Raw genomic sequence first — 26,358 nt, 5'->3', positions numbered from 1 at the left:
CCCAGGTGCTTGGAGGAGGAAGCCATCGCTCTAGGTTTGTGGGGGGCAGTCTTTGAGACCCAACCACGTATGGAATGCTTCCCAGTCCTTGTGTCATTTCATCTTCCAGCAGCACCCAGTGGTAGGAGGTATGTGTATCCCCAATTTACGGATGAGAAAACAGAGGCTCACAGAGCTACATCAAGTTGCCCCAAGTCCCACGATACTCAAGGGGTGGGTTTAAGGTTTGAGCTGTTGTCACCCTATAAAGGTCATTGTCTTCCTCAGGGACCAGGGAACTGGTTTGAAGAACAGGTAGGACAAGGTTGAGAGAGGACGGTGGGCATGTTCTCAGTGGAGGAAGTGCACCAGCACGGGCGGGTTGGGGAGACCCCAAGCAGACCAGCCCGGCGTGCAGGGAAATTGAGGCAGTGGGTAAAGGGGGGTAAAGGGAGATGGGCCTAGAAGGGCTCATGTGTACTGTGGAAGGAAGGCCGTGAACCCCAGGCTGGGGCACGTAGAGTTGGTCCTGGAGGGAGATGGGGGGACCCCATCCCGAGGGAGCCTTGAGAGGCTCAGCATCCCACCCAGGAGCCCCACTGGTCCAGGATGTGTCCCCGGAGCCCGTCGAGGACACATACGGGCACACAGCCAGCCCCGTGTGCAGCGCTCTCTCCGCGGGACACAGGGCAGGTTCACGAAGCAGATGGCAGCAGCCTCAGCCAGGTCGCCGAGCTCTTGAAAATCCCCAGTGTAGGCATACAGCAGCTCTCTGAGCTGCTGCTTCTAAAACTGCCCCCAAAATGCTCCCGCACAGCAGCCAGTGGCTGAGCCGAGCATCTCCAGCTGTGCCCGGCTACTTGGAGGCGCGTCAGCTGTGGGCTGCCGGGCTCTGAAAAATGTCATTAACGTAAACATTTGGGGAAGCGCCAAAGCCCAGTGGTTGCCAGCCAAGCCCCGCTTCCAATGTGCTCTGCACCTGCGTTTGTGTGCGGGCTGATTTCTGCTTTGTTTTCTCTTTCTCTTTCACGGTATGAATTTGGGGCCAGGAGTACAGCCATTTGCTGTATCAGAGCAGCGATCCCGGCTCTCGTGAAATAGAGACCCCGACTGCGAATCGGCCAGCGGGGCTGGGAAGCCGAGCTCAGAGGCACAGAGCTTGGGCGTCTGTTGGGTGCGGGGCATTCTGGCTCACCTCCTGGGCTGTCCTGTTCGAGAGTCTTACCTGTGCCTTTCTTGAGAGTCTGTGGCCTCTGGTTGGTGCTGCACAGTGATCTTTCTTTAATAGAAGGTGGCTCCGATCTCATTCAGCTTTGAAATGTGTCCCAAGAGAAAGCTTTATTCACAGATGAGTTGCTTGGGGACCTCAGCATCTTCCCGGCTGGGTGACTGCAGGCTGGAGGCGACCTTTCCTCCCTCCTCCCGGCAACCTTGGATTTCAAGGTTCACCACCTGGATTTTAACCCGCTTTGGGGACGGGGTTTGGGAAGTCATTGGAGGGAAGGCCACCTCTAGGTGTCGTCCCAGGCCAGGTGGTGGCGGCAGTGAGCGAGGTTCAGGGGCTGCTGGTTGGGCACAGCCGTGGAAGGGACTTTTGTGCTGGGGCTGCCACCTGTGTGCTCTGCCTTCCAGAGTCCCCACATGCCTGCATGTGACAGCGACACGTGGGGACATACGTAGCCAGAGCTTCAAGAAGCAGCAGACGAGGTATCTAAATCCAGATCCCAGCCTGGGGGCAGCTGGTCCCCAGGGAGTATACCTGCTCTGCCCTGAATCAAGGTCTGGTCACTGCTCCAGCAGGAGATACCAGGGTCGGCGTGGGCATGTCAGCCGGGAATACGGGCGAGGGGCAGAGACCACAGCACCTGTCAGGGCAGGTGCCCAGAGCAGGTCACAGGATCAGACCAGGGATGCGCAGGTGCCCCCTCGGCGGGTGGGGAGTGAGCCAGAACCGTGCCGGGCTCAGCTCAGCAAGGCCTGGGATGCAGCCCACTGTATCGTTTTCTCACAGAGCCCCTTGGATCCTGGTAGGGAGGGAGGCCCCCATCTGGTGGGACCCGCCGGGCAGTTGCAGCCAGCGCCCCACTGTCCCCAGGCCAGGAGCCAGCCTGGGAGGAGCTGGGCGCCACCCTCGGTGCTATGACTTTTTTCTGGGGAACACAAAAGGGAAATTGCATTTCAGCGACTCTGCTGAGTGGCCCCTGACATGCCACTGTCCTCCAAGTCTGCAGAGTAGTGGGCTTTGAAGGACAGGCAAGAAGCTCTGTGTTGCAGGGGTGCATTTTAAGGTGGTGGATTTCCCAACAGTTTTGTGGGATCAGAGGTGAGAGGAAGTTGTGTGCGCCTCCTTGGCGGTGCTTGCGGACACAGAGCATCATTGTACACGATACCTACTGACGTGATCATGGCCCGCCGAAATTCAGAATACTTAGACCCACTCAGGCAGAAGGATGAGAGGCTGCTTCTGCTCGAGGTCGGGGCAGAAGTGGAACCTAGGGGGGCACTGGGTTTGTGGAGGGCGGGGGAGGGCAGGCAGACTGACAGGGACCTCGAAACATGAGGGAGAGCGAGGTGGTGAAGCGGGGAGAGGCTCTCAGGACAAAAGGATGGAAAGTATCCCTGAGCTGTGGTCAGGGGACCATCTTTTTTTTAAAAGCGTGGGGACCCACTGTGATTGGGTGTCCCTGGAGGGGTTTTTTTTTTTTTTTTAATATTTATTTATTTAGGCTGTGCCAGGTCTTAGTTGCGGCATTCGGGATCTAGTTCCCTGACCAGGGATTGAACCCAGGCCCCCTGCATTGGGGGCGCGGGGTCTTAACTGCTGGACCGCCAGGGAAGTCCCCAGGGGGCCATTTTACGTCCATTAAAGTCGCGCCTCGGGGGAACCTTCCGGAAAGCTTGCCGCCTTGTCTGTTGCCCTGTCGACTTCCAGAGCGTGAGCGCCTGCTAAAAATCCAGTGATCCATGTTCACAGCCTGACAAATCGAGCAGCTGTTCTGAAGGCAGAGTGGACTTCCTGCTGTAACATCCAGCGGGGTTGGCAGGGGGTGACGTGCTATCTGCGCGGTTTGGGGACAAATGACAATGTCCTCATTTCACGAGTGGTTCTCCCTCCCCGTGACTCAGAAGCCTTCACGTGTTATGGCCGCGTCCATGTTGATATTTTTAAGCCCAGCTTCCCAGACCTGGTTCTTGTTATTGTCGGCGAAAAAGCCCCCTTTCGATTTCAGAAGGTGAGAAAAACAAGAAGAGGTCTGAGCTGTGGGTGTGGCTTTGCCCCTTAATAAGGAAAAGTGAGGCATTGATGAGCTGGCCCTTGGGCATTAGGGGGATGAAGCAGGTGGGGGAGAAGGAAATGTCACTGGTGTCTGGGAATATGGACCTTTGTCCTTTTTGCCTTGAGCTCTCTCTTGGAGAGGGAGGAAGAGGGGTCTGGAGAATAAGGCTGTCTGTTCTCACCAAGAGCCCCTTTCAGCTCCAAGGGGAGACTGATGGGGGAGGGGAAGGGGGAGGAGTAGGGAGCGCAGCTGGGCTTATCTGGTCAATGTTGGCATCTAGAGGAAAAGCACGACTTTGGGTGCAGAAATGGACCTGCTGTGTTGATTTCAGACTGAAGTTGACGTGATACTAGGAGATTATTTGGCAACCTTATTGGTGCTTTTGGCATAATTTAAGTAATCAGAAGGATGCTTTTTCTTCATTGTTCTAGCAGGTTTAGAAGCTTGTGAAAAAGACCAGTTCTTCTTTTAGAAGGATAAAAATACTGCAGTGATAGAAAACTGCTTCATGCCTGACAGGCAGATGTGAATAACTCCCACCTATTTTTTAGTACCTGCACTGGGGCAGGGGCTCCACTGCCAGTGCACTGATGAACTAGCTACCTGTGGGGCATGGGTGTGTGTGTACATGGGGTGTGTGCACAGTGTATGTACATGGGGTGTGTGTGTACGTGGTGTGTGTGTGTACATGGCGTGTGTGTGTGCACAGTGTATGTACGTGGGGTGTGTGTGTACATGGCGTGTGTGTGCATGTAGGGGTGCACAGCATGTTGTCTTGGCATCAGCTTCAGAGCTGCTCTGAGCGCCCAACCCAGGAGTTCTGGCTTGAGGGGGCTGTGATTCCAGGTGACCCGTGTAGCCTGGGTGGCAGGAAATGATTTCCCAGCAATGTCCCATCAGTGTTCTCTGGGACCCTGAGCCCCTGAGAGACAGAAGTCCTCATGGTGTAAACAGATGTAGGTCCTCTCCTGGGGAGGCTGGGGTCAGGGTTCCCAGGCAGCCCTGTCCCTCCTCACAGAGGCTGACCGGCGTCTCTTCACCCAGCAGCACTTGGAGGCTTTCTGGAGCCTTCCAGAAATGGGCTCTGGCTCATTGAAAATGATCACAAGCCTGAGCAGCCAAGTCCAGAATGTTAACCCTGAGGCGGGCACTCTTGGTGGGCGCCCCTTCCCCGCAGATGCGCCAGGACACGTGTGGCATCCTCAGTCCACCTGAATGAGGATGGCGGTCCAGCTGTTCCTCCTCAGGCGAAGAGACACTGCTGTCACGTGGCTTGCGGTTCCCGGGATGCGTTTTGTCCCAGTTGCATCTCTAGCGACCACGGCTTATTACATCATCTACCTGCAGCTCCTTGTGACATCCTTCAAACACGTGATCTTGTTCTATCTTCACAAACACCCTTAAGGTCAAGTACTCTTCCCTGCCCCTCACCAGGTGAGGAAGGTGAGTCTAGGAAGCAGAAGGAACTGGCCCCAGTCACACAGCAAACTAGAGGCACAGCTGTAGGGCGATGGAGGGGCCCCTGGGGCCAGACCGACTCCATCAGAATTGTTTCCAAAGCTCCAGGAAGACTCCACATGCAGGCGATATTGGGGACCACGGGGCTGGCGGCTCTGCAGAATTATTTCCCATTCAGTGTCTGGTCTGAATTATCCCTCATTGTTTACAGAGTTATTATTAAGGAGGCACAGGGCTGGTGCAAAGAGACACAGCTTCAGGCAGGACACGTGCTGGAGTTTGCTTGGTGCTGGGGATAGATGAGCTGAGACCCACTGTCCGTCCCCCCTCTTCTAAGCAGCCTCGTCCCAAAGCTTGTTGCTGGGCCAGTGTGAGGGCATAGACACCGACCACGGGAAGGCACGATGCTGGGACATCCAGACTCTAGAGGGCCGACCCCTCCCTCGGGCCACCCACCCACTGTGCTCATCCCCCCACAGTGGATACAACACTCCAGAAACTGGAATATGTTTAAATTCGTGGTCAAGACGAATTTCACACGTTAGAATGTGATGGAACTGGCCACCGAAACGCCTGCAGTCCAGAGGTGCTTCCCTGCATGGCTAGGGTGAGCCCAGCTACCATGCCAGCAAAGGAGTTCTCGAAAACGATGCTTCATGAGGATGGAGAATGTGCATATGGGCTGAATTGCTCCATGCCAGTTGGGTACAAGGGACAACACTGGCGAGCACAGGAGACATTTACACTTCCTTCCAGAGGCGACTGGACAACCAGAACACGACTTGTCCTCTCTTGAGCCGCCAAGGCAACCTCTTCTGTGTCCCACAGCCCCACTTCCCTCTCCCATCATTCAGCCGATGTTCCCTTCCTGGTTTCCAAACATTGAGAAGGATCCAGAGTGATTCGTGCTCACCACACCAGACAATCCTTTGATTGCCGTAATTTTCGCATCCCGTGACATCGATGATAATTTTCATCAGCCGGGTAGGAATGTCTGCCTCGTTTCTACCTCTCAGCAGAGAAAATACCCAGTCAGTGAGCACAGTTCCGGGTAGGGGAGAGCCAGTGATGTGTGTGGTATGAGGGCAGTGCATTGGGGCTGGGCAAGTCTTCTTTGGCAGAGCTAGGAAATGCCTCACTCTAGAATCCTGTGAGTCTGCTGTGCAAAAATTTACCATTAAAAAAACAAAATTAAAGACACACATCCAATTGAAAATAGTCAGTGATCTGGGTTTAGTGCCTGGCTCTTTCTAATTTGCTTGGGCTCCCTCGTTTCTTTTTAGTTGTCATTGTTTAGAGCCAACTGAAAAACATCTCTGTGAAAGGAAAGACCTGCTTCAGATTGAGGAAGGATTCTGGGCCAGGCTCTGCATGTTGGTAAACTTGGGTTCAGCCTCGGTAGCAACGTTTGCCGTGAGCGTTGAGTCTGCAGATGGAATTCCGTGTCTCCGGCCCTTAGGTTGGGACCCTTGGCCGTTTCAATAAAAGCCCACACCTGAACCTCAGCTGATATTTGGTTGTCCGGGGAAGAAAGCCCCACGTGACGCACACACCTGGTGAATTCTGGGTCTTTGGAGGGTAGACCTCTTCTTTCATCAGGGGAAACTGAGGCCAGGATGGTGGATGGACGGCCTGTGCATGGCCACTGTCCAGCCATGAGCACGGCTGGGAATGAGGCCCAGGCTGCCACCCACCCCCGTGCTCCCCCCTCTCCCAAGGTCCCCACTGGAAACTCCAAGGTCGATCATCTTTCTTTTCACATTTAATTGGACAGAGCTTAATCAGCTCCTTTAACCTCATTATGAAAAGCCTGCACTGAGGATGCTTTAACCAGGCTTCGTGCCCATGTGGGCCGCACAGGAAAGTCTGAGAATGACTCTGGATTGGAGGAGGGCCCCTGGAAGAGCTGCAAGGTGGCAGCTCTCATTGCTTCTAGAACATTCCTTCTCAGGACACTGCCCCTTGGGAAGGCTTGCTGGCTGAAAAGTGCAACTTTTACGTAATGTTCATGGAAGAAGCAGGAAGTTATCTTCCGAGGGAAGTGGTCCCCCGGGGAGGACCTAGGAGGCCTGGCGTGGGCGTGGCTGGCATGGGCAGTGGGAGGCTGGGCGTGTTCGTTTCGTGTGGCTGCTATAACAAATTGCTGCAAACTGGGTGGCTTAAAAACACACACGAGTGGGCTTCCCTGGTGGCGCAGTGGTTGAGAGTCCGCCTGTTGATGCAGGGGACGCGGGCTCGTGCCCCGGTCCGGGAAGATCCCACTACTGCGCGTCCGGAGCCTGTGCTCCGCAACGGGAGAGGCCACGACAGTGAGAGGCCCGTGTACCGCAACAAACAAACAAACAAACAAGCAAACGTGATCGCCCAGAAATGATGGGATGTGCACATTTTGATTGCTGTTACGTAAAAGTTTACTGGCGACGGGGCATGGGTTTATACTTACAGGATGTGAGGCACAGGGACACCACGGCCCCTCCATAAGGCAGTGCCCGCCCTGTGAGTTGACCTCAGAGACCATCCAGACAGCTGGTCCTCCGGGAGCTCCTGGCCGTTTCCTGCTGGCCCAGCATTCACCAGAGGGGTCTGGTCCTGTTGGGGGTGGCCTGGAAAGAAGTGACAACCAAAGGGCAATGCCCAAGGCGGTGGCTGTCACTCTGAATTCACTTGTGCCAAGAGTTCACCTTCTTATTATCAACGTCATAGATGCTTTTTCGGTGACCACTACGTGCCAAGCACCGCTCCATGCACAGGACACGGTGCTTCAGAAGGCTGTTCTGGTCGTGTCTTCGGGAAGCTGATGTTCACGACCTCTAGGGGCAATGCTAGGGCCGGGAGGCAAAAGGAGGTGTGCGTTGGGGGCAGGTATCAGGCGCTGGGCTCCTGTCGGGCACTCTGTTTGAGGCTGGCAGGCGGGCGTCGCCTTTAGAAGTAGCCTGCTCAGATGGCTCCTTCATTCTTGAAACTCAGGATGTCTGGACAGGCTTTTTCCCAACTGGTAACATTCTAAAAGTAACATAACTGAAAGTAACTGCAGACATAACTAAGAAAGCCCTTCAGTTTCACTTAATGCTAACTGCTAATAAGCATCTTTATCTCCATGTCTTTAGAGACAATTACAGCCCCACCAGGTGGGTGCTGAATGGACGTGTGGATTTTCTGTACATGTCACAACTCCCCTTGAAAAGGATTAGATCATGGACAAGTCACTTCCAGTTGGCTTCATTTTCGTGTCACTAGCGGGGTGTATGGAGAAAGCCTTTACCGGTTTTACCATCGTGGTTTTCCTTCCTGATGCCCACTGGGCAAGGCACAGGGCTGGCCCGTCCACCAGCTCCGAGTTTAGTGGATCCATGGGATAGTTAGAAATGCTGTGGCATGTTTGTCCCTCCCTTACAAAACACACCGTGCCTAGCAAGGGCTGGGCCCGTGAGCCATGGCCGCTGAGCCTGTGCGTCCGGAGCCTGTGCTCTGCAACAGGAGAGGCCACAGCAGTGAGAGGCCCGCGCACCGCAAAAAAATAATAATAATAAAAGAAAGAAAGAAAGAAAAGAAAAACAGGTTTCTGATATTAGAGAAGCACCGCCCGAGAGGGTGGGCTGCACGTGAGGACGTTTCTCAGCTGGCCAGCCTTGCATCGTGTCACACGTAGGCCCTGCCCCTTGCTCCACGTCCCCCTGGGAGCCCACGCCCCTCCAGAGCAAGAGCTGGGGCCCGGTGACTCACCTGGCTCCACGTGTGTCACTTTAGCTCTGGGGTCCACAGCCAGACCCCCAACTCCAGTTTGCTGGCTGTAAATGACAAAACCATGGTCTATAACCCTGGTCTGCCCGCCTTTTCCCCTGAAAGGCCTGATGCTCCCCCAACTCCCAGATCCATGTCAGTTCCTGGTGTCCTGGCCGTGGGTGTCACAGCCTGTGGGAGCTCCTTGGCAGTGTTATTATCCGGTGCCCCCGTGTGGACCCCAATACCACGGGTCACAGTGAAAGCAGCACCCATGGGCCCTGCTGGAGGGAACGGACCCCTCAGATCCCCCAGGTGAGGCTGTCCTCAGGCGTCATGACCCAGGGGCAGGCTGCGCGTGGCCTCTAAGTGGCCAGCGGTCACCTCAGCCGTCCGTTTCCCTAACCGGGCGGCTCCCGGTTGCGAGGGGACCAGCTGGGGATCGGCTCTGAACTAGGGGCAGAACAGCCTAAAGGAAGGTTTGCTCTGGAGTAACCCCGATGCCGCCTGAGCCCCCAGGAAGACAGCAAGGAGCAGACGCCCGGCATTAGTGCTCCCGCAGTGATGTCACACAGGTCCCCTGGGCCCGGGGCCCGGAGCACCTGGCCCCCCTCCGCAGAGCTCCATCCCATGGGTAGCCCACGCTGGGGCTTGACCCTGCACGGAGGGGGCCCTGCTGTCCCCCAGCTCTTCCCTCCATCTGTCCACCATGTGGCAGACATGATCTTTCAGGGTGCCTGACCCCCAACCCTGGTCTCCTTGGGCTCCCCTGCTGTGTGTTTGCCCACCTGCCATCACTCACGTTCCCGGGGGTAGGAGTCTGACTCACTTGTGGTCCCGAGCTGCTGCCCCAGGCCCCCCTGCCCCCGTCCGTCTGCTCCTCAGCCCTTCTCCCCCAACCAGGGGTGACCGTCTCAGGTCTCCCCAGGTGGCTGCCGCTCCCCGTAACGAGTCAGGTCGCAGGACCGCGTGCTTCCTGCCTTTCGCTTCCGCTTCTCTCTGCCTGATTCAAAGGTCCTCAGGGACTTGCCATCCAGCTCAAGGAGGCAGCTGGTGACAGGCTGGGTGTTTAGGGTGTCCCATCTGTGGAAGACGAGAGGCGGCTGGGAGAAGACTCCCCAGACCCAGGCTGGGGCTCGAGTAGACACACAGGTTTGGGGGTTCAGGGAGCGACTAGGGGCAGAGTCCAAGACCAGGGCTCAGTCAAGGGCTCCACAGGCCCTTTCCTCATCAGGCCCCTTTCAGCTCTGCGTGGGAAGCCAAAGTACTGTTTTTGCCCGATTCTGATCATTTAAGGGCATGTCCTTGGAATGTTTCTCAGGGACTGAGAAGTGTTTCTTCTTTTTTAAATTTAATTTTTATTTTATTTTATTGACTGAGCCGCACAGCACATGGGATCTCAGTTCCCCGACCAGGCATTGAACCTGTGTCCCCTGCAGTGGAAGCGCAGAGTCTTAACCACTGGACCGCCAGGGAAGTCCCTGAAAAATGTTTCTGAATGAAGAGTCTTTTGATGAATCCAGTTGCTTCTATTTTATTCTTTGTAGCTCATTTGAACAGTCTGCTTGAGAAAAAGTAACGTGACTCCATTTGGCATATGTAGTTTTTTTTTCCTTTTACAAATCTCTCGGATGGAGATTTGGCAGGAAGTCCAAAGCAATGTGATGCAAGTGCAAAATGATAAGCTTTTAATTATTAATGAATTATTAATACATGAATCATTTAATTATAAAGTAATGATTTGTGAATAAATTCTATACAAATAATTTATACCGGTAGGGATGAGAAATAGAACATTCATACATGAAATAATAAATTAATCACTTAATTGATAAAGGCATGAGTTGACCATTGTGGTGGGTGGGGCAGCCCTGGGTTAGGATCTGTTCACACTGGCTCTGGGGTCCTGGACAAGTCACCCAGGCCCGCTGGACATCCAGTTCCTCAATCCGAAATGAGAATGGTGGAGTCCTTGTACCCTAGATGATGTCCGTGAAAGGGCTTTGTAAACTCTAAAGCGCTGTACGTGCACTGGTACTTATCACTGATACACCCATGACGTGCAATCGAGGAAGTAGGCAGAGGCATCCAAAAAACCTGAGGTCCATTTTCTTGCCCAGAACTCAGCATTTTCATAAATACTAGGGCAGGGGTCCCCAAGCCCCGCCCCTCCAACCAGGCCGCACAGCAGGAAGTGAGCAGCGGGGGAGCAAGCGAGGCTTCATCTCTATTTACAGCGGCTCCCCATGGCTCGCGTTACCACCTGAGCTCCGCCTCCTGTCAGATCAGCGGCGGCATTAGATTCTCATAGGAGTGCGAACCTTACTGTGAACTGCACATGCGAGGGGTCTAGGTGGCACGTTCCTTATGAGAATCTAATGCCTGACGATCTGAGGTGGAGCTGATGTGGTGATGCTAGCGCTGGGGAGTGGGTGCAAATACAGATTCTCATTAGCAGAGAGGTTTGACCGCCCAGAGACCATAATAAATCAACTGCTTGCACACTCATATCAAAACCGTATCAGTGAGTGGCAAGTGACAATTAAGCTGCATCTTATGGAGTAGACTGGACATAAGCAACACAGTTCGAGTGTCACTGTCTCCCATCACCCCCAGATGGGACCCTCTAGTTGCAGGAAAACAAGCTCAGGCCTCCCACTGATTCTGCACTATGGTGAGTTGTATAATTATTTCATTATATATATATATTACAATGTAATAATAATAGAAATAAAGTGCACAATAAATGTAATGCACTTGAATCATCCCGAAACCATCCGCCCCCCCGCCATCCGTGGAAAAATTGTCTTCCACGGAACCAGTCCCTGGTGCCAAAAAGGTTGGGGAATGCTGTTACTATGGCGTAAAAAACCTTGCCTTTGGCCTCGGTTCTGCAGCCAAGTGTACTGTGTGTTTGCTTCTGCAGTACTGGGGGCAAAACAAGTGAGTCCTGGTTTGAAAATGAATGTGCTCCGCTTTTCACAGGATACAAGACCCTTCTGAAAGGAATTTCTGGGAAATTCAACAGTGGAGAGCTGGTGGCCATCATGGGTCCTTCCGGGGCTGGGAAGTCCACGTTCATGAACATCCTGGCCGGATACAGGTGAGCAGACCCTCGCCCAGTGGTCAGCCAGGGGCCAACAGCATGAATGGTCCATGCCCGTCACTGGGCAGCCTCCCGGGAAGCCGGAGGGGTGTCTCACAGTAAGGGGCTTTGGAACCTGTGAAGGGAGCAGAGCTCCGGCGTTGGGGGCATCAGAAGGTAGCACATGCTGGTTGTCACCTGGTGGTGGTGAGTGGATGCTGTGCTCAGGAGAGGGAGGTCCTGGGGCAGAAGGGCCAGGCCTTACGGGACAGGGAGTAATGGAGAGGTCCAGGTTGGGGAGGGGGACGGCAGGAGAACGCTGAGACAAGTGTGAATGAAGGTCAAAGGTAAGATGAGCCATTTTCAGAAGAAAAGCAGCAGCGTCAGGCTGGGGCCCAGAGCTCACGTGACTCTTGCCTGTGGCCACGTTAGCTGCTCCGACATTCGGAAAACACAGCTCTCGACGTCCTGTCCGGTGACGTTCATGTGAGGATGATTTGAAAACCGAACCTTCAGAAGTGTTAACAAAATGCTCTCTTAAAGCCAGTTCTCTTCAGATCTCATGGCTTCCATTTGCTACTTCAGCAAATACATTTAAAAAATAACTTCATTTACTGGCAAAGAAAGAGAAATTCCGCCCCCCCTTCCTTAGGACTTCTGAATTACTCTTTAAAGATGAAAATTAGGATTTTTAAAAGTCTCACTTATGGCAGATTCCTGTCTGTTGTATTCACTTCTAAAGGTGAGAGCCAAACTTCCAACACCCAGCGTCATGCTGGGGACACGGGAGGGGAGAGCAGCCGTTTTTCAGCTCATCCCACACCCTCAGCTGCTATCCAGCCTGTGCGGCACGTGGCCATCCTGGAGCCACAGAGGGCAACCTGGAGACAACTGAGCTCCCAGCCTGGTTCCCTGGAACGCCAGTTGATCCCACCCATTCCCTGAAGGAAAGAAGGGACCCACCACAGGGCCCACGGTCACAGCAATGGGCTGGATGAAGTTGGACGCCAGATATAACTGCACTGGTCTCCATAGACGCTCTGTGTTTCTGTTCTTCATGGCATCGGGGAGGCAGGGCTGGAGAACGGGGATCCTTAGTTGGATGCCCATGCCTCCCACTGTGTCCCTGGACTGAGATGATGCGCCCAGAAGAGCGATGCCCAGTGGGTCTGTGGATGAGGGAGTGAGCGTGGCTGGCAGGGCCATGCCCTTCCATCTCCACAGTACACATAGGATGCCCCACCTCCACTGTAGTCAGAGAGAACAGCTTCCCATCGCTTGGCCGAGGAGGGTCAGGGCGCAGACCTCCTCCTCTTTGAGCCACCTGAGCCCAGGGAGCCTGCAGTGGTCCTCCCAGTCAGCATCATAGTCGTGCAACCCCCAGGAACTGGTTCTGATGTAGTGGTCACACCCCAGACTGAAGATTCTTGGCCTCTGGGGCCTCTGGGGTGGTTGGTGTAGCCTCGGCTGCACATAGCATTGTTCATACGCCCATCTCATAAAACCCTGCAAAGCCAGAGGTGTGCGTGGGACCTCGTGGCTGCGTGTAGGAGCATCCGTGTGTATCTCCATTGGTTTGGTCCACAGGCGCCTATTACGAATGTGCTGTCCCAGAGAGGCCCCACGCTTGCCTCTCCCTTTCCACACTGAGTGTTTTCTTTGTGCAGTTCCCTCCTCTGAGTTCTGGTGCTGTCTGGGCCTCCCATCCCTGCCTGGCTTGGTGTCCCTACTGGCCCAGTGAGAAGATGCTGGGAGGGGCCGTCCTCTCTCCCGTCCCCAGGTCCTGGAAGAGGAAGGGGTGCAGGAGGGATCGGGCTGACACGTCCTCTCACTGGCCTTGCAGGGAGACGGGCATGAAGGGCGAGGTCCTCATCAACGGCCTCCCGCGGGACCTACGCTGCTTCCGGAAGGTGTCCTGTTACATCATGCAGGACGACATGCTGCTGCCTCACCTGACCGTGCAGGAGGCCATGATGGTGAGCGTCCTGGGGCCTGCAGCCCCTCACCTGGCTGCCCCCCTCTCTCCTCGCGTGAGACAGCGCAGCGCCCAGCACCCCTCCCTCACACGGAGTCCTGACACCGGGTGTGCTATTTGGACAGCTTTGCCCAAGGCAACCCCTCAAGGCCCTGGGTTCTGTAGACCCTGGATGACGAAATCGAGGTCAGGTTTCTGAGAAGGTTATTAGCCTGGCTGGTGTGAGGGACCGCTTCCAGGGTGACCACAGTCCTGTGCCCCAGCTGAGGCTCTTCCCTTCTCATCAGTGCTCTGCGGCTTTGGGCACAAGTTCCAGGCAGTCTGGTGCCTGGGTCAGGGCCCTGAGGGTCTCGTCCTCTGACTTACATGCCCGCCAGGTGGGGGTGAAACCAGAGTTTGCTGCACACCGGTTGGGTCCCAGGCCTTCACCTTCATAGCCCGGCACAGTCATCAGACATGTAATCCTGCAAAACACACAAGGAAGGGCGCCTCCGAGAGTTTAGCAGTTAGCCCGGGCGTCCTGTGCAGTGTGGTCCAGGATGGCCTGGCCCAGCTGTGCTCTTTGGACAGAACATGACCCAGCCAAGTACCAGGTGGACAGGGACCACAGTGACCAACCGTGGGCCAGGGGAGCCACTAGAGAGCCTCCCGGCCAGAGGAGGTTGGAAGGTCAGTGGGCTGCCCTTGTCCGTCATGAAGCGTGTGTGCCCGGGGCTGCTTGATGTCCTGCGTCCCTTCGTCCACGGCACGAGGCGGTGCCCGACCTCCGGGCCTCTCCTGGCACGTTTGGGACCTTCCCAGCTAGTCTGCCTTGTACTTGGGCAGTAGATGGGCATTCTCTTGGGCTGCTACGGGTGAAGTGTTGCCCTGCACTCTTTTTTTTTTTTCTTTTGCGGCACGCGGGCCTCTCCCGTTGCGGAGCACAGGCTCCGGACGCGCAGGTTCAGCGGCCATGGCTCACGGGCCCAGCCGCTCCGCGGCATGTGGGATCCTCCCAGACCGGGGCACGAATCCGTGTCCCCTGAATCGGCAGGTGGACGCTCAACCACTGCGCCACCAGGGAAGCCCATGCCCTGCACTCTTGACTCGGATGGCGCAAGGCTTCCTGTCTGTGGTGTCGCATCTTGTCCGAAGGGCAATTCCAGGAGATCCTTAGCTGAGCAGAGAGAAGCAGGGAAGGTGTCGGGTACGTGATCTGCCCTCAGACAGGCTCCCCCAGCAGCCATGAGCGCAGGGCACCCTGACCATGTAGCTTCTCTGGCCTCCAAACGGGCATACTGATGGGGGCACAGGATGTTTGAAAATAAGGTGGTAAAGTTAGGAAACACAAGATTTCTAACGACTGTGGATTCCTTAATCGCTACTTCACCTTCACCTGGGGTGACCAGAGTTTCGCTTGTCAGAGTTACTGCATGAAGTCCTTGGTTACTTGTTTGAGGAACTTCACTTTGATTTCCAGCTCAATCACTGCTTTCTTTTGCAAACAAGATTGGTGACTCCTGCTGTCACCTCCATCCTCCCCCAACCTGTCACCAGCCTCTGCTGTGAAATCCATTTATTTTTCAGAGTTAAAATCAATTACATTTTGATTTTGAGAATTTCACGATTCCTTTGATAAATACAGTTGCCCTGAGTTGATGAGAAAGGGTACCTTTCACTCTGCAGGGTCCTGTCCCACGTGGAGGGGTGATGTTGGCCACCAGCCATTGGTGGTACATTTCCATGTGCTGCTCTGACCCTCCACCACCAGGCAAGCCAAGATGTGACACTTGGTGTCACATGGCAGGCGGCTGGCCCTGTCTGACTCTGGGACCGTGGCCCTTTGGCCCCTCGCCCCTGCATCTTAGTCTCTCGTGGAGCCTCGGGACAACCTCGCTAGCTCACCGGGTGGGCAGGTTCTAACCTCACCACTGTGCTGATAAGGAAGCCGAAACCCTTGCTTCCCAAGGTCACAGGCGTTGGCAGAGAAGAACAAGGCTGATGCTGGGCACGGTGATGGTTACTCAGGGTTTCACCAAGCAGGGTCAGGACCCCACGGTGTGCTAGCAGGCAGGATTTCGAACAAAACAAAACAACACAACAGCAACAGCAAAACTGGAGTTCTTATATGTACCACTTACCAACTTCTGTGGCATAAATACTCCGCTGTGGATAATTATAAGCTATCAGTGGTTTAGCAGGTGGCTTGTGAAATTCCTGAATATGCACCAGTCGGCTTCAAGCCCTCCACGATGCCTGGGGATTCCTCATCTCTCTAACTTCCCTCGGGGCATAGCAGAGAATCCCCTGAGGTAACAGGATGCATCCCAGGCATCACTGCTCTCCTGGACCTACCTTAGTTAACCAAGGAAGCTTGGAAGCCCAGACCTCTGAGGATTTCCTCCGTCGTCTGGCGGCTCAGCCCCCCGGGACACTGGGCCTGCGGTCGCTGAGTGAGTCTGTCCTGTTGCCGGCCACCTGTTCTGATTCCACACCGTGACCTTCATCCCCTGCAGGTGTCTGCGCATCTGAAACTCCAGGACAAGGACGAAGGGAGACGGGAGATGGTGAGTGTGTCTGCTCGGGCCACAGGTGCTCCAGAATTGCCTGAAATCCACTCAGCGCACGTGCGTGGAGGGGCCTTTGGGGGCAGGTTGAGCCTGTGGCTTGGCCCCGGCTGTCCTCGTGTGGGTGGCGGTGGCCTTGCGGTGTGCGCCTGGGCTGGCACACACCCGGAGTGACCGCGCCGCCAGGGACTCTCAGACACAGTGAGGATGTGCAGGACACCGGCCTGAGGACCCAGTCTCAGGGTTCGACCCAGCGCTCTGCCCTTTCAGTGTTTAATACACGTTATGCTCCATTGTTTTTTGTTTGTTTGTTTATAAAACACCAACAATGAAGACAGTTAATCATTCATTTAAAAGTAACCAGAGTCCACCCCGACCATTTGCAAGGAGAAATTGGGTTCTTACGTGTTACGAATCAGCCTTTTAAGAGGAGCACAAGCAAGTCTCTGGGATGATGGAGATCTCCTAAGCCTGTTCATTGCTTTTTCCTGCTTCCCTAAAACCCCAGGGAGCACGAGGGTGTTGGGTAAGCAGACCCCGCAGGGAGCGCCCGAAAGCCCCACTTAGTGGGGAGGCCTCGTTTATATTTACACATCCCTTTATGTTTACGCATCGTATAAGGGGAACTCAACTTAGCTAACCCTAACCCTAACGGGACTGTGTGACCGTCTAAGCCGAGGACTGCTGCTGAGGGCGTGCCCTGACTCATTTCCCTCCAGCCCCTGTGTGTACCTAGGTCCTGGTTGTTTACTTCTCGAGGAAACACAATAGAATGGAATGTTCCAGCAGATGGTAGAATGTTGCCCACCTCCCTCATTTCCCAGAAAAGCAGCCTCAACCCTCGAGAACCCCCAGCAAGGAGCCTTCCTCAGGAGCCAGTTCTCCCAAGGCCGGAACATTGTTCTTTCTGATTAATTTTAAAACAAAACCAGCCTTCAGGGCGTCACTCTTGAGAACCGGGAACCAGAGGCCGGCACAGGGCGGAAATGGGAGGGACTTACCTTGACCTCCACCTCCAGCATCCTTCCGGTGGGGCTGAGGGCAGGTGGGGATGTGGTCTTTGTTCTGCACCTTCCGCCTGGGTTCCCAGGGACCACTGGAGCCGTGTTGTCCTGGGAAGGCCAGCAGACGGTCCATGTGAGGGAAAGTGTGCCTGAAAGATGGCCTTTTCTGGGCGACCACGCTGACCTGCCTTCCGGGGAAGAGGCAGCGGAGCTGGGTTAGGGCTCAGCAAGGGAGAGACCAAGCAGGATTCAAACCCATATCCGTCTGACCCGCCTGCTTCCCGGCCCGTGGAACTCTTCCCGTCACCAAAGCCACATTTTGTCCTGACCGTGCAAGTAATTCAAGAGCTGGGGTGGAAGTTTTCTTCCTTGTGAGCTTCTCCTCCTTTTGGATGACCACGTCTCCCCAGAGAAGCCACCGGACCGGGGTCCCCCCTCTGCCACCAGGAGCTGGGACGATGGCCCAGTGGATGCTGGCAGGGCCTCCGTGGCAGGCTGTCCCCCGAGAGGTGAACCTGGAGTTGGAGGCAGGGAGGGCCGCTGCCCCCGGCAAGACACTGGGATGGACCCTGAACGCTGAACACTGCGGCCGAAACCCACACCACAGCCTGCACCGAAGTCCGCCGAACTTTCCTGCCCCCCACGTCGATACCGCATCAATGATCGGGCGGGAACAGCCGGGGAGGGCTCAGTGCACAGCGGGCCGTTTATATCTTGGTGCCCAGGCTGCTTCCAGGGTGGCATCGGCAGGGCCACTGAGGGAGGTGGGGACAGCTTTAAGCAGTTTCCTCGCCTTGCTGCCGAATCAGAGAACTTCTTTGCCTGTTTACAAGTGTGAAAGGGGCTTCACCCCTTCTTTCCGAGAGGCCCGGCCTGCTTGACTGTGTCTACAGGAGCTGTGTACAGTAGTAACAGTGTCACCAATGGCTGCCTTCGAGTAAATGCTTGCCGGGCGCCAAGCATCTTATCCGCTGCGCTGAGTCCCCTACTTACGGACGAGTTCCGTTCCGAGAGCACGTTCGTAAGTCCAATCTGTTCATAAGTCCGACAAAGTTAGCCTAGGGACCCAACTAACACGATCGTCTATATGGTACTGTACCGTCATAGGTTTATAATACTTTTCACAGAAGCAAACACACACAAAATAAAACGTTTAGATATCACGGTACAGTACCTTGAAAAGGACCGTAGTACAGCGGAACAGCTGGCACGCACGGGCACGTTCGCAACTTCAAGGTTCATATGTAGGGGACTTACTGCATTGCATCAGACCATCAAGGTGGCCTCCCCCCTTTGTGCTGGTCAGACACCTGGTCGCTCGTCCACCTATGTGTTCACTGATCCACACTTTCTGCAGTGTTTATCCAACATCTTCCCTGACCCGGGCCCTGAGCGAGGCTTACAAGTGAAGGGACTTGACAGGTGACCAGCAGGGGGCAGGACCAGGACCCCAACCCGGGACGGCCTGGCCCCAGCCCTGCCTCTCAGCCTCCTGGGCTCACACTTGCCGAGTGTCTGCCGCCTTGGCAAAGGGCAGGCGTGCGAGTGGGCTTGGGGAGGCAGCTGGGGGTTCCACGTGGGCCCTGTAGGCGGCTAGGAGGCAGGTGGTCCCTGATGTCACTCTGGCTCCACTGTCCCCCAGGTCAAGGAGATCCTGACGGCCCTGGGCCTGCTGTCTTGCACCAACACGCGGACCGGCAGCCTCTCGGGCGGCCAGAGGAAGCGCCTGGCCATCGCGCTGGAGCTGGTGAACAACCCTCCGGTCATGTTCTTTGATGAGCCCACCAGGTAAGCAGGAGCCATGGAGGCAGGAGCCCTGCCCTCCCTGCCGGCAGGAGGGGATACCTCCTGAATCCCCTCCCCTCCGTGCGCAGACCCAGCCTGGACACTCTGAACGCGGGGTCTGGTTGGGGACCACAGGCGTCTCACGGTGCCCCTTGCCTTGCAGCGGCCTGGACAGCGCCTCCTGCTTCCAGGTGGTCTCCCTGATGAAGGGGCTTGCTCGGGGGGGGCGCTCCGTCATCTGCACCATCCACCAGCCCAGCGCCAAGCTCTTTGAGCTGTTCGACCAGGTGCGCACGCCTCGCTGTGATCAGCCCGGGCATAACCAAATCCCGGTACTCACGGCTTCCCCTTAGTTCATTGGGGTGTCTTCATTTCTGAGTGGCTTTAAGTGTTATGTTTCTTAAGATTTTGGCTCCATAAGCAGCTCAGGGGGCAGGACCGGAGCGGGTAGAAGAGTTGACCAGTATCCTGTCTCTGGGGCTGGTGTCCGGCTACGGGGTCTTGGGCGAGTCACTGACATTACTGAGGCTTCATTCCCCACCCCCTGGTGACAGTGGGGGAGTACTTGCCATACAGAATTAGATAGCAGGTTGTGCTATCTGGACAATATCATCTCTTTTATAAATCTTAGGTTTTGATACTATCATGAGCAAAAAAAAAGTCCCAAGGAATGAAGTGTGTATAGCTCCAAAATCCTTCCTAAGCAGGTGGCTAGCATGAAGGGAAAAAAGCAACATCATAATAATTCCTGGTCACATGATATCCTCTGTTTTCCCTGACTTACCATGGATTTCCCTTTGAACTTTGAGTCCTTGGGAGGTAACATAAAGCTCTCCTGAGAGAGAAATTAATGGATTGATGGATGGGTGGGTGAATGGCTGGATGAATGTATGGGTGGTTGGATGGATGGATGGATGGATGGATGGATGGATTGAGAGCGTCTCTTGCTTTACAGAGGAAGGCGGAGTTGATGTTTCCCTTTTCCGTACTTTTTTCCAGCTTTATGTCCTCAGTCAAGGACAGTGTGTGTACCGGGGAAAAGTCTCAAATCTTGTACCGTATTTGAGGGATTTAGGTCTGAATTGCCCAACCTACCACAACCCAGCCGATTTTGGTAAGTAGAGCCATGACCAGCCGGAAGGAAAAGAAAGGGGGTCTTTTTTATTCTTGGTGGGTTTCCGCTTTTACCTGAAGCCTCCAAAGCAAGAATTACTTGAACATTCCACAGATAGCTCAAGTGCCATCCTGAGGTAGAACTTTTAAGACCATGTCAAAAGAGGTTTTGTTTTCTCCAGATAAAATACCTGGGAACTACAACAAGGGATCTATTGTTAGGAGAAATATTTCCTCATACTTTACTCTGTGATGTCTCTAGGCTAAAGGAAGTTATTTCTGAAAAGAAATCACCTTAAGGAAAAACCCTTTTGCCTTGATTAACGGAGATGTTGAAATGCTGATTTAAATTTTGACCAAACCCAAGAAAAAATGTGACCCTGGGAGCCCAGAGGCCAGGCTAATGGTCCGAGTTACTTCTCCTGACTCGGAGGTCCTGAGGCTGGTGCTTCCGTGCTTTGCAACTTGTGATTTATGGGCTCCACCTCCGGTGCCCCCGGCGTTCCTGCTCTGGCCTCCCCTCTTGGCCCAGGCCCTCCAGAGCACTGACAACGACGTCTGAAGTCACTTTCCCACCAGATCTGCCCACTGTGTGGCACACACGTTTACCTGCAAATGACAGCCTCTTCAAGTCCCACGCCTCCCTCTTCCTCCGTCAGATCTGCCCTTCCTCACCCTGCTCTCCAAGCGGGAGACCTTGCACCCCCCTCGCCTTCTCTTTCTCTTGAGCTCATATTCACTAGACCACCACGTGCTCAAACAGCCCGACCCATTCCTGTTGTCTCCCTCCGCCACTGTATCTGGGGTCCCTTCCTGGCCATCGCATCCTGCTGTCCTGGCACTGCTATAACAAAGCACCACGAACTGGGTGGCCTAAAACAAGAGAAATTGCATTTGATCACGGCTCTGGAGGCCAGAAGTGAAGGTGTCTCCGGGGCCAGTCTCCCTCCTAAGGCTCCGGGGGAAGGTCCTTCCTTGCCTCTTCCAGCTTCTGGAGGCTCCAGCATTCCTTGGCTTGTGGCTGCATCCCTCCAGTCTCTGCCCCTTGTCTTCACACGGCTCTTTTTCTGTGTTTCTCTGTGTGTCTCTGTGTGTCCTCTCCTCTTACTATAAGGGCAGTCTTCGGATTCAGGGCCCATCCTAAATCCAGGATAATTTCATCTCAAGATCCATAACCAGAAAATTACATCTGCAAAGAACCTTCTCCAAATAAGGCCACATTCTGAGGTTCCAGGTGGACATGAATTTTGGGGGAACACCCTTCAATCCACCATAATTCTCCTCCTTGGTCTCCTGGTCACCGGGCTTTCTCACTCAGTTGTTTTACTCTCAAGCATCCAGACCCCGCATTCTCTACATGTCATCTCCCAGATAGTGTTCCACAAGACGCTGTTGCTGGGAACTGCTTCTCTCTTAAAAGAAGGGGCTCTGACGAAGCAGGACCAGAGTGCTGTGAGCTGGAAGGACGTGAGGGCCGAGGGAGAGGAAGAGGATGCTTGAGCATCTGTAAAGGCAGGGATGGATCAGGCTGATAGCTGCCCAGTCGCTCAGGAGAGAGGACAGCCGGGGACAGGCACCGCTGCACAGGAGAGGGCAGTGAGGTCCGTGGCCTGCGAAGACGTGAGAACCTAGAGAGAAAGATGACAGGAGAAGGAACAGAGCACGTGGGACTGCAAGGAGGGCCCAAGAAGGGGACGGTGTGCCCTTCTGGTGGCTTCTAGACCCTCAGTATCACACCTGAGAGGGTGAGAGATGAGGATGGCCGTTTGGAGGGTGGTGGGTGTGAGTGACCAGCAGAGTGGTCAGTGCTGGCTCGTTTGGTGTCATTGATCGTGACGTTCTGGTGAGGACAACCTCTCCTGGTGTGTGACCAGATGGAGGACGGCTTAGTCACCCCGGCTCAGGAAACAGACGGCTGGTTTTGCCAGGGGTGGGGTGGGGGTCCCTGTGGGCTTTGCATTAGCAAGAATCTTATTCGGGTGAGGGGCTGGGACCCACACCAGGAGGGACAGGATGGGGGAGAGGAGAGGGCAGGTGGGAGGGCAGGAAGGAACAGCAGTCGCCGGGGGGAGTGTGGACCCAGGAGAGAAGGGGCAGCGGGGGGCCTCGGACAGTTTGGGGTGCAGAGGCATGACACCGGGGCCAAGGAAGGAAGGTGGAGGAGATGGTGCCTGGGGATCTGAGAGGTGGGGCTGGTGGTCCATGATCTCTACGTCCCCAGGACGCCGAGCGCACCTCCCTCAGTACCCCCGGCACTTCTCCTTGGTCCCAGAGAGCTGCCACAGCGCCCGTCACTCACCCCCGCCCTGGGAACTGCCTTCCCAGCAGGAATCCTGCTTCCTTCTGCCCTCCTTCCAGCTCCAGCTCTGGTGCTTGAATGCCCATGGCCGGCACTCAGTAAATATTGGACAGATGAATAAGTTAACAGATGCATGAGCTCATGACTTCCCGGGCTCTCCGACATCACAATCCGTATTTGCGTGTTCAGGCTCCTGACGTGATAAATGGCCTTGCCTGGGTGTTTAGAGCCAAAAGAACATTGGTCACTAAATGATTTTTATCATATTGTTGGCATCATCACACAGCATCTACATAATCAGTTTAAAATATTCCTGCTAGATTAATGATTTTGTTGCAAAGCAAAGAGGCCCACCGTTCACATGAGCGATGCCTAGGGTGACCCTGTCTGTGTCTCACGGTGCAGTCATGGAAGTCGCGTCCGGTGAATATGGCGATCAGAACGGCCGCCTGGTGAGAGCCGTCCGGGAGGGCATGTGTGACTCTGACTACAGGAGAGAGCCCGGAGGTGATGGCGAGGTGAACCCTTTTCTTTGGCACCGGCCCTCTGAAGAGGTAAAGCAGGCAAAACGATTGAAGGGGTGGAGAAAGGTAATGTGAAGCCCCAGCCCCCAGCAGCGCTGCACACCCCCTCGTGCGCCCGCTGCATGAGAACTTTTCTTAGCTGAGAGGGGAGGCGTCCCAGGGCTGGGGTCTCACCCCTCCTCCCTCCTTGGTGTGTCCTCAGGACTCCACTTCCATGGAAGGCTGTCACAGCTTCTCTGCCAGCTGCCTCACCCAGTTCTGCATCCTCTTCAAAAGGACTTTCCTCAGCATCATGAGGGATTCGGTAAGGCGGTCTCCGTGGCAAAGGAAGCTGTCGGGTCATTTTCGGGTTGTTCATCCTGCTTGCGCTTTCAGACTGTTCTTCCGTCTGCATCCGTCAGCTCCCTGTGAAGCAGTAGTAACAAACACTCCCCAGATGCCAGTGGCTGGGACAGTAAATACTTATGTCTGGTTCGTGTAACGGGTTGTGGGCCATGGCCTTGCCCCACGAGTCTTCTCGTCCTGGGACCCAGAATGGAGGACCGGCTCCTTTCTGGAACATGGCAGAGGGAAAGTGCAGGAGAAACCACATGGCAGCCCTTACGGCTCTGGCTCCCGGAGGGAAACGGTCACTGGTGTTCACATTCCGTTGGCCAAGGCTGACGTCGGGGAGTGTGTTCCTCCCTCCGGAAAGCTCCGTCCGACACAGGGCATGGTGGGTTGTGCAGACACTTACAGGAAGGAGTTGGTGAAGGATTGGGAACCGTGACGATATCCACCCTTTCAAGTGGATGATCTGACAACCTGTGTAGTGGGCTGAGTGCCCAGGGGCCTCTGGGAACCAGTTTGAAAGATGTAGGGGCTGGAAGCCACCAGGCGGAGCTCTGCAAGGGTGGGCCTGTCATGTATCCATTCTTTGCCCCCTTCACCACCATCGTTGTCCCTTGTCCTCCCCTCCGAAGGTACACTGCCCTCCCTGGTTTGCCACTTTGAAGGGGATTTCACAAAGGATAGCAATTCTTTCTGTTTTAACGGCAGTAAAATGCTGCTGTGTGTGTTTGTGTGTGTGTGTGTGGGCACGCACGCACGCACGTGTGCTGGTTTAGGGTCGGGGGCTTGTTTCGTGCAGGGAAAGGGCAGGACAGAGCTTGTGACCCGCCTTGGCCGCTGCCTCTGGGGGCCTTGGCCGCCTTGTTCTTTCACTGTCCACCTTCGGACTTCTGCACACCTGAGTGTGAACCACGTCTGTCCCCAGGTCCTGACGCACCTGCGGATCACTTCCCACATTGGCATCGGCCTCCTCATTGGGCTGCTCTACTTGGGGATCGGGAACGAAGCCAAGAAGGTCCTGAGCAACTCCGGCTTCCTTTTCTTCTCCATGCTCTTCCTCATGTTTGCAGCCCTCATGCCCACCGTCCTCACGTGTGAGTGCCTGGTGGACCCCGTGCCCACCTCTCCCTCCTTATCTGCCACTGAGGCCGTGGCTGGCTTGGCCATGAACACATAGCGTCTTGTGTTTTTAAATACCGTTTTCTTCGTTGACAGATGTAGGTATTATTGTATTTTCTGTTAGACAAGAAAGTGCATACTATATTTAAGCCAAAGGAATGAACCGCTAGGAAGTCTTGTAAGCCTGGTGGAAGGCTGAAGAGACGTTCTTAAAAGGTTTTCTAATCAGGATCCCCTTAAACACTAGTGCATGAGCATTACCTCGTTCAGTTAAGACAGCCCTGGTGCGGCCAAGTGTGTGAGTGGGTAAAGCTATTCTAGGTGGATTTCCACACAATTCTAGACTATTTGCAAAGTAGGCTGCCCTTGGCCCCTTCAGGGAGACAGTGTATAAAGCTGTTGCTTCACCAGCTCTCCAGCCTAAACACCCCCTCCCGGCAACACCTAAGCACCCCCTCCCGGCAACACCTAAACACCCCCTCCCGGCAACACCTAAACACCCCCTCCCGGCAATGCCTCCTCCTTAAATTGCCCTGAATTTCCAAGAGCAGCTTGCGAGGTCTTGTCCAGGAAGGGAATCCCATTGTTACAGTTACTCAGTGAAAATAAGGGCAACCGTAGACATTTGTACCCATCACTACAGTGATGCTCCGCACTTGGATTCTCCCCTTCGTGACGCTTCCGTTATAACAATGATGGGCAGTTTTTCCAGACGGGTAAATCATTTCACACCTTTCCATTCAACCTTCAGGTACTTTGTAAGTACTGCATGGTCCACAGGGAGGTGTAGGACAGGTTGGGGCTACAGAGGGCTCGGCAGGAGACCACCTGTTTTTTGTTTTTTGGGGTTTTTTTGCGGGACGCGGGCCTCTCACGGCCGTGGCCTCCGGACGCGCAGGCTCAGCGGCCGTGGCTCACGGGCCCAGCCGCTCCGCGGCATGTGGGATCTTCCCGGACCGGGGCACGAACGCGTGTCCCCTGCATCGGCAGGCGGACTCTCGACCACTGCGCCACCAGGGAAGCCCGAGACCACCTGTTTGAGGTGGTGATCCCACTGTGATGTCTGCCTGACCCTTTCCACTTTCCCGTCCCCTAGTTCCGCTGGAGATGGGAGTGTTTCTTCGAGAACACCTGAATTACTGGTACAGCCTGAAGGCCTACTACTTGGCCAAGACCATGGCTGACGTGCCCTTTCAGGTACGTGAGTGGCAGCGCCATGATGTGAGGAGGCGCGGGGCTCCCCAGCGCCCCCAGTGGCGGCTGCCGGCAGAGGCTGACAGGCCCCGTGTCTGCAGGTCATGTTCCCCGTGGCCTACTGCAGCATCGTGTACTGGATGACGGCCCAGCCGTCCGACGCCGTGCGCTTCGTCCTCTTCGCGGCACTGGGCACCATGACCTCGCTGGTGGCTCAGTCTCTGGGCCTGCTGATCGGAGCCGCCTCCACATCCCTGCAGGTATCGGCCGAGGACGCACCACGGGACAGGCCTCGCTTCTCCACCCTGGCCCGTGCGACCGGGGCCGTGGCTCTGGTGGGGCTCGGCACCCACTCCTTGTGACCCTCCTCCTGATTCTGCCCCAGGTTCCTAGTCTGGCTTCAGTAGGTCGATTGACCCCCAGGGAAGGGGTCGAGCGGTACTGGCTTCTCAGGATGGGCAGATTGACAGCAGCAGGTGCCCTTGTGTGGAGCTTGGGGCACACCAGCTGCTGGTCTCAGTGCTTTCTGAACATCAGCTCATCGAGTCCAAGCACACCCATGAGTTATGTGCAATGCTCCCCATTTCACAGATGGGGAGACTGAGGCCCAGAGGGGCAACGTGATTTTGTCAGAGTCACACAGCCGGCTCAGAGGCCAAGCTCTCAATGCCTACGTTTTGTTGCCTCTGCGGGATCCACTCAGCTGTCCCCTAGACACCCCCCTTTGCACCCCATGCTCCCACCCTCCTGAGCCCCTCCAGGTGTCCCTTCTGGATGCCTGGTACCACCCACCCCCAACCTGCCAAACCCGCCGTGTTTGCAGTTTCTGCACCCCTGGGGCTTCCTGGTGCTCAGGCCAGTCCGACCCTTAGAAGACGAAGCCAGAAGCCTGGGGAGTCACCACCACCGTGGCCTTCTGACGCCCCCCTCCCCAGCGTGTGATGGACTC

General features: G+C 55.2%; 1 protein-coding gene across 5 annotated transcripts in view; it reads left to right on the top strand.

Annotated features, from left to right (window-relative positions):
- The window catches only part of ABCG1 (ATP binding cassette subfamily G member 1), a 61,527-nt gene that overhangs the window by 29,160 nt on the left and 6,009 nt on the right, over positions 1 to 26,358 (top strand). The window contains exons 3-13 of one of the 5 annotated variants that reach the window (XM_022553047.3): positions 11,421 to 11,538; positions 13,364 to 13,496; positions 15,991 to 16,041; positions 18,688 to 18,833; positions 18,994 to 19,162; positions 19,830 to 19,944; positions 22,648 to 22,760; positions 22,969 to 23,070; positions 24,022 to 24,190; positions 25,312 to 25,412; positions 25,511 to 25,669. In XM_022553047.3, coding sequence (XP_022408755.2) covers positions 11,421 to 11,538; positions 13,364 to 13,496; positions 15,991 to 16,041; positions 18,688 to 18,833; positions 18,994 to 19,162; positions 19,830 to 19,944; positions 22,648 to 22,760; positions 22,969 to 23,070; positions 24,022 to 24,190; positions 25,312 to 25,412; positions 25,511 to 25,669 — 1,376 coding nt within the window. Of the gene's footprint in view, positions 1 to 11,420; positions 11,539 to 13,363; positions 13,497 to 15,990; positions 16,042 to 18,687; positions 18,834 to 18,993; positions 19,163 to 19,829; positions 19,945 to 22,647; positions 22,833 to 22,968; positions 23,071 to 24,021; positions 24,191 to 25,311; positions 25,413 to 25,510; positions 25,670 to 26,358 lie in introns of all 5 variants that reach the window. The other 4 variants (XM_022553045.3, XM_022553044.3, XM_022553048.3 and 1 more) reach the window with 4 other exon arrangements.

Source organism: Delphinapterus leucas, chromosome 4, assembly GCF_059928025.1.
Source record: "Delphinapterus leucas isolate spDelLeu-1000000601 "Yukka" chromosome 4, BTC_Dleu_Yukka2, whole genome shotgun sequence".
Taxonomy (NCBI): domain Eukaryota; kingdom Metazoa; phylum Chordata; class Mammalia; order Artiodactyla; family Monodontidae; genus Delphinapterus; species Delphinapterus leucas.
The sequence above is the reverse complement of the archived record's forward strand: the minus strand, read 5'-3'. Positions and strand labels throughout refer to the sequence as shown.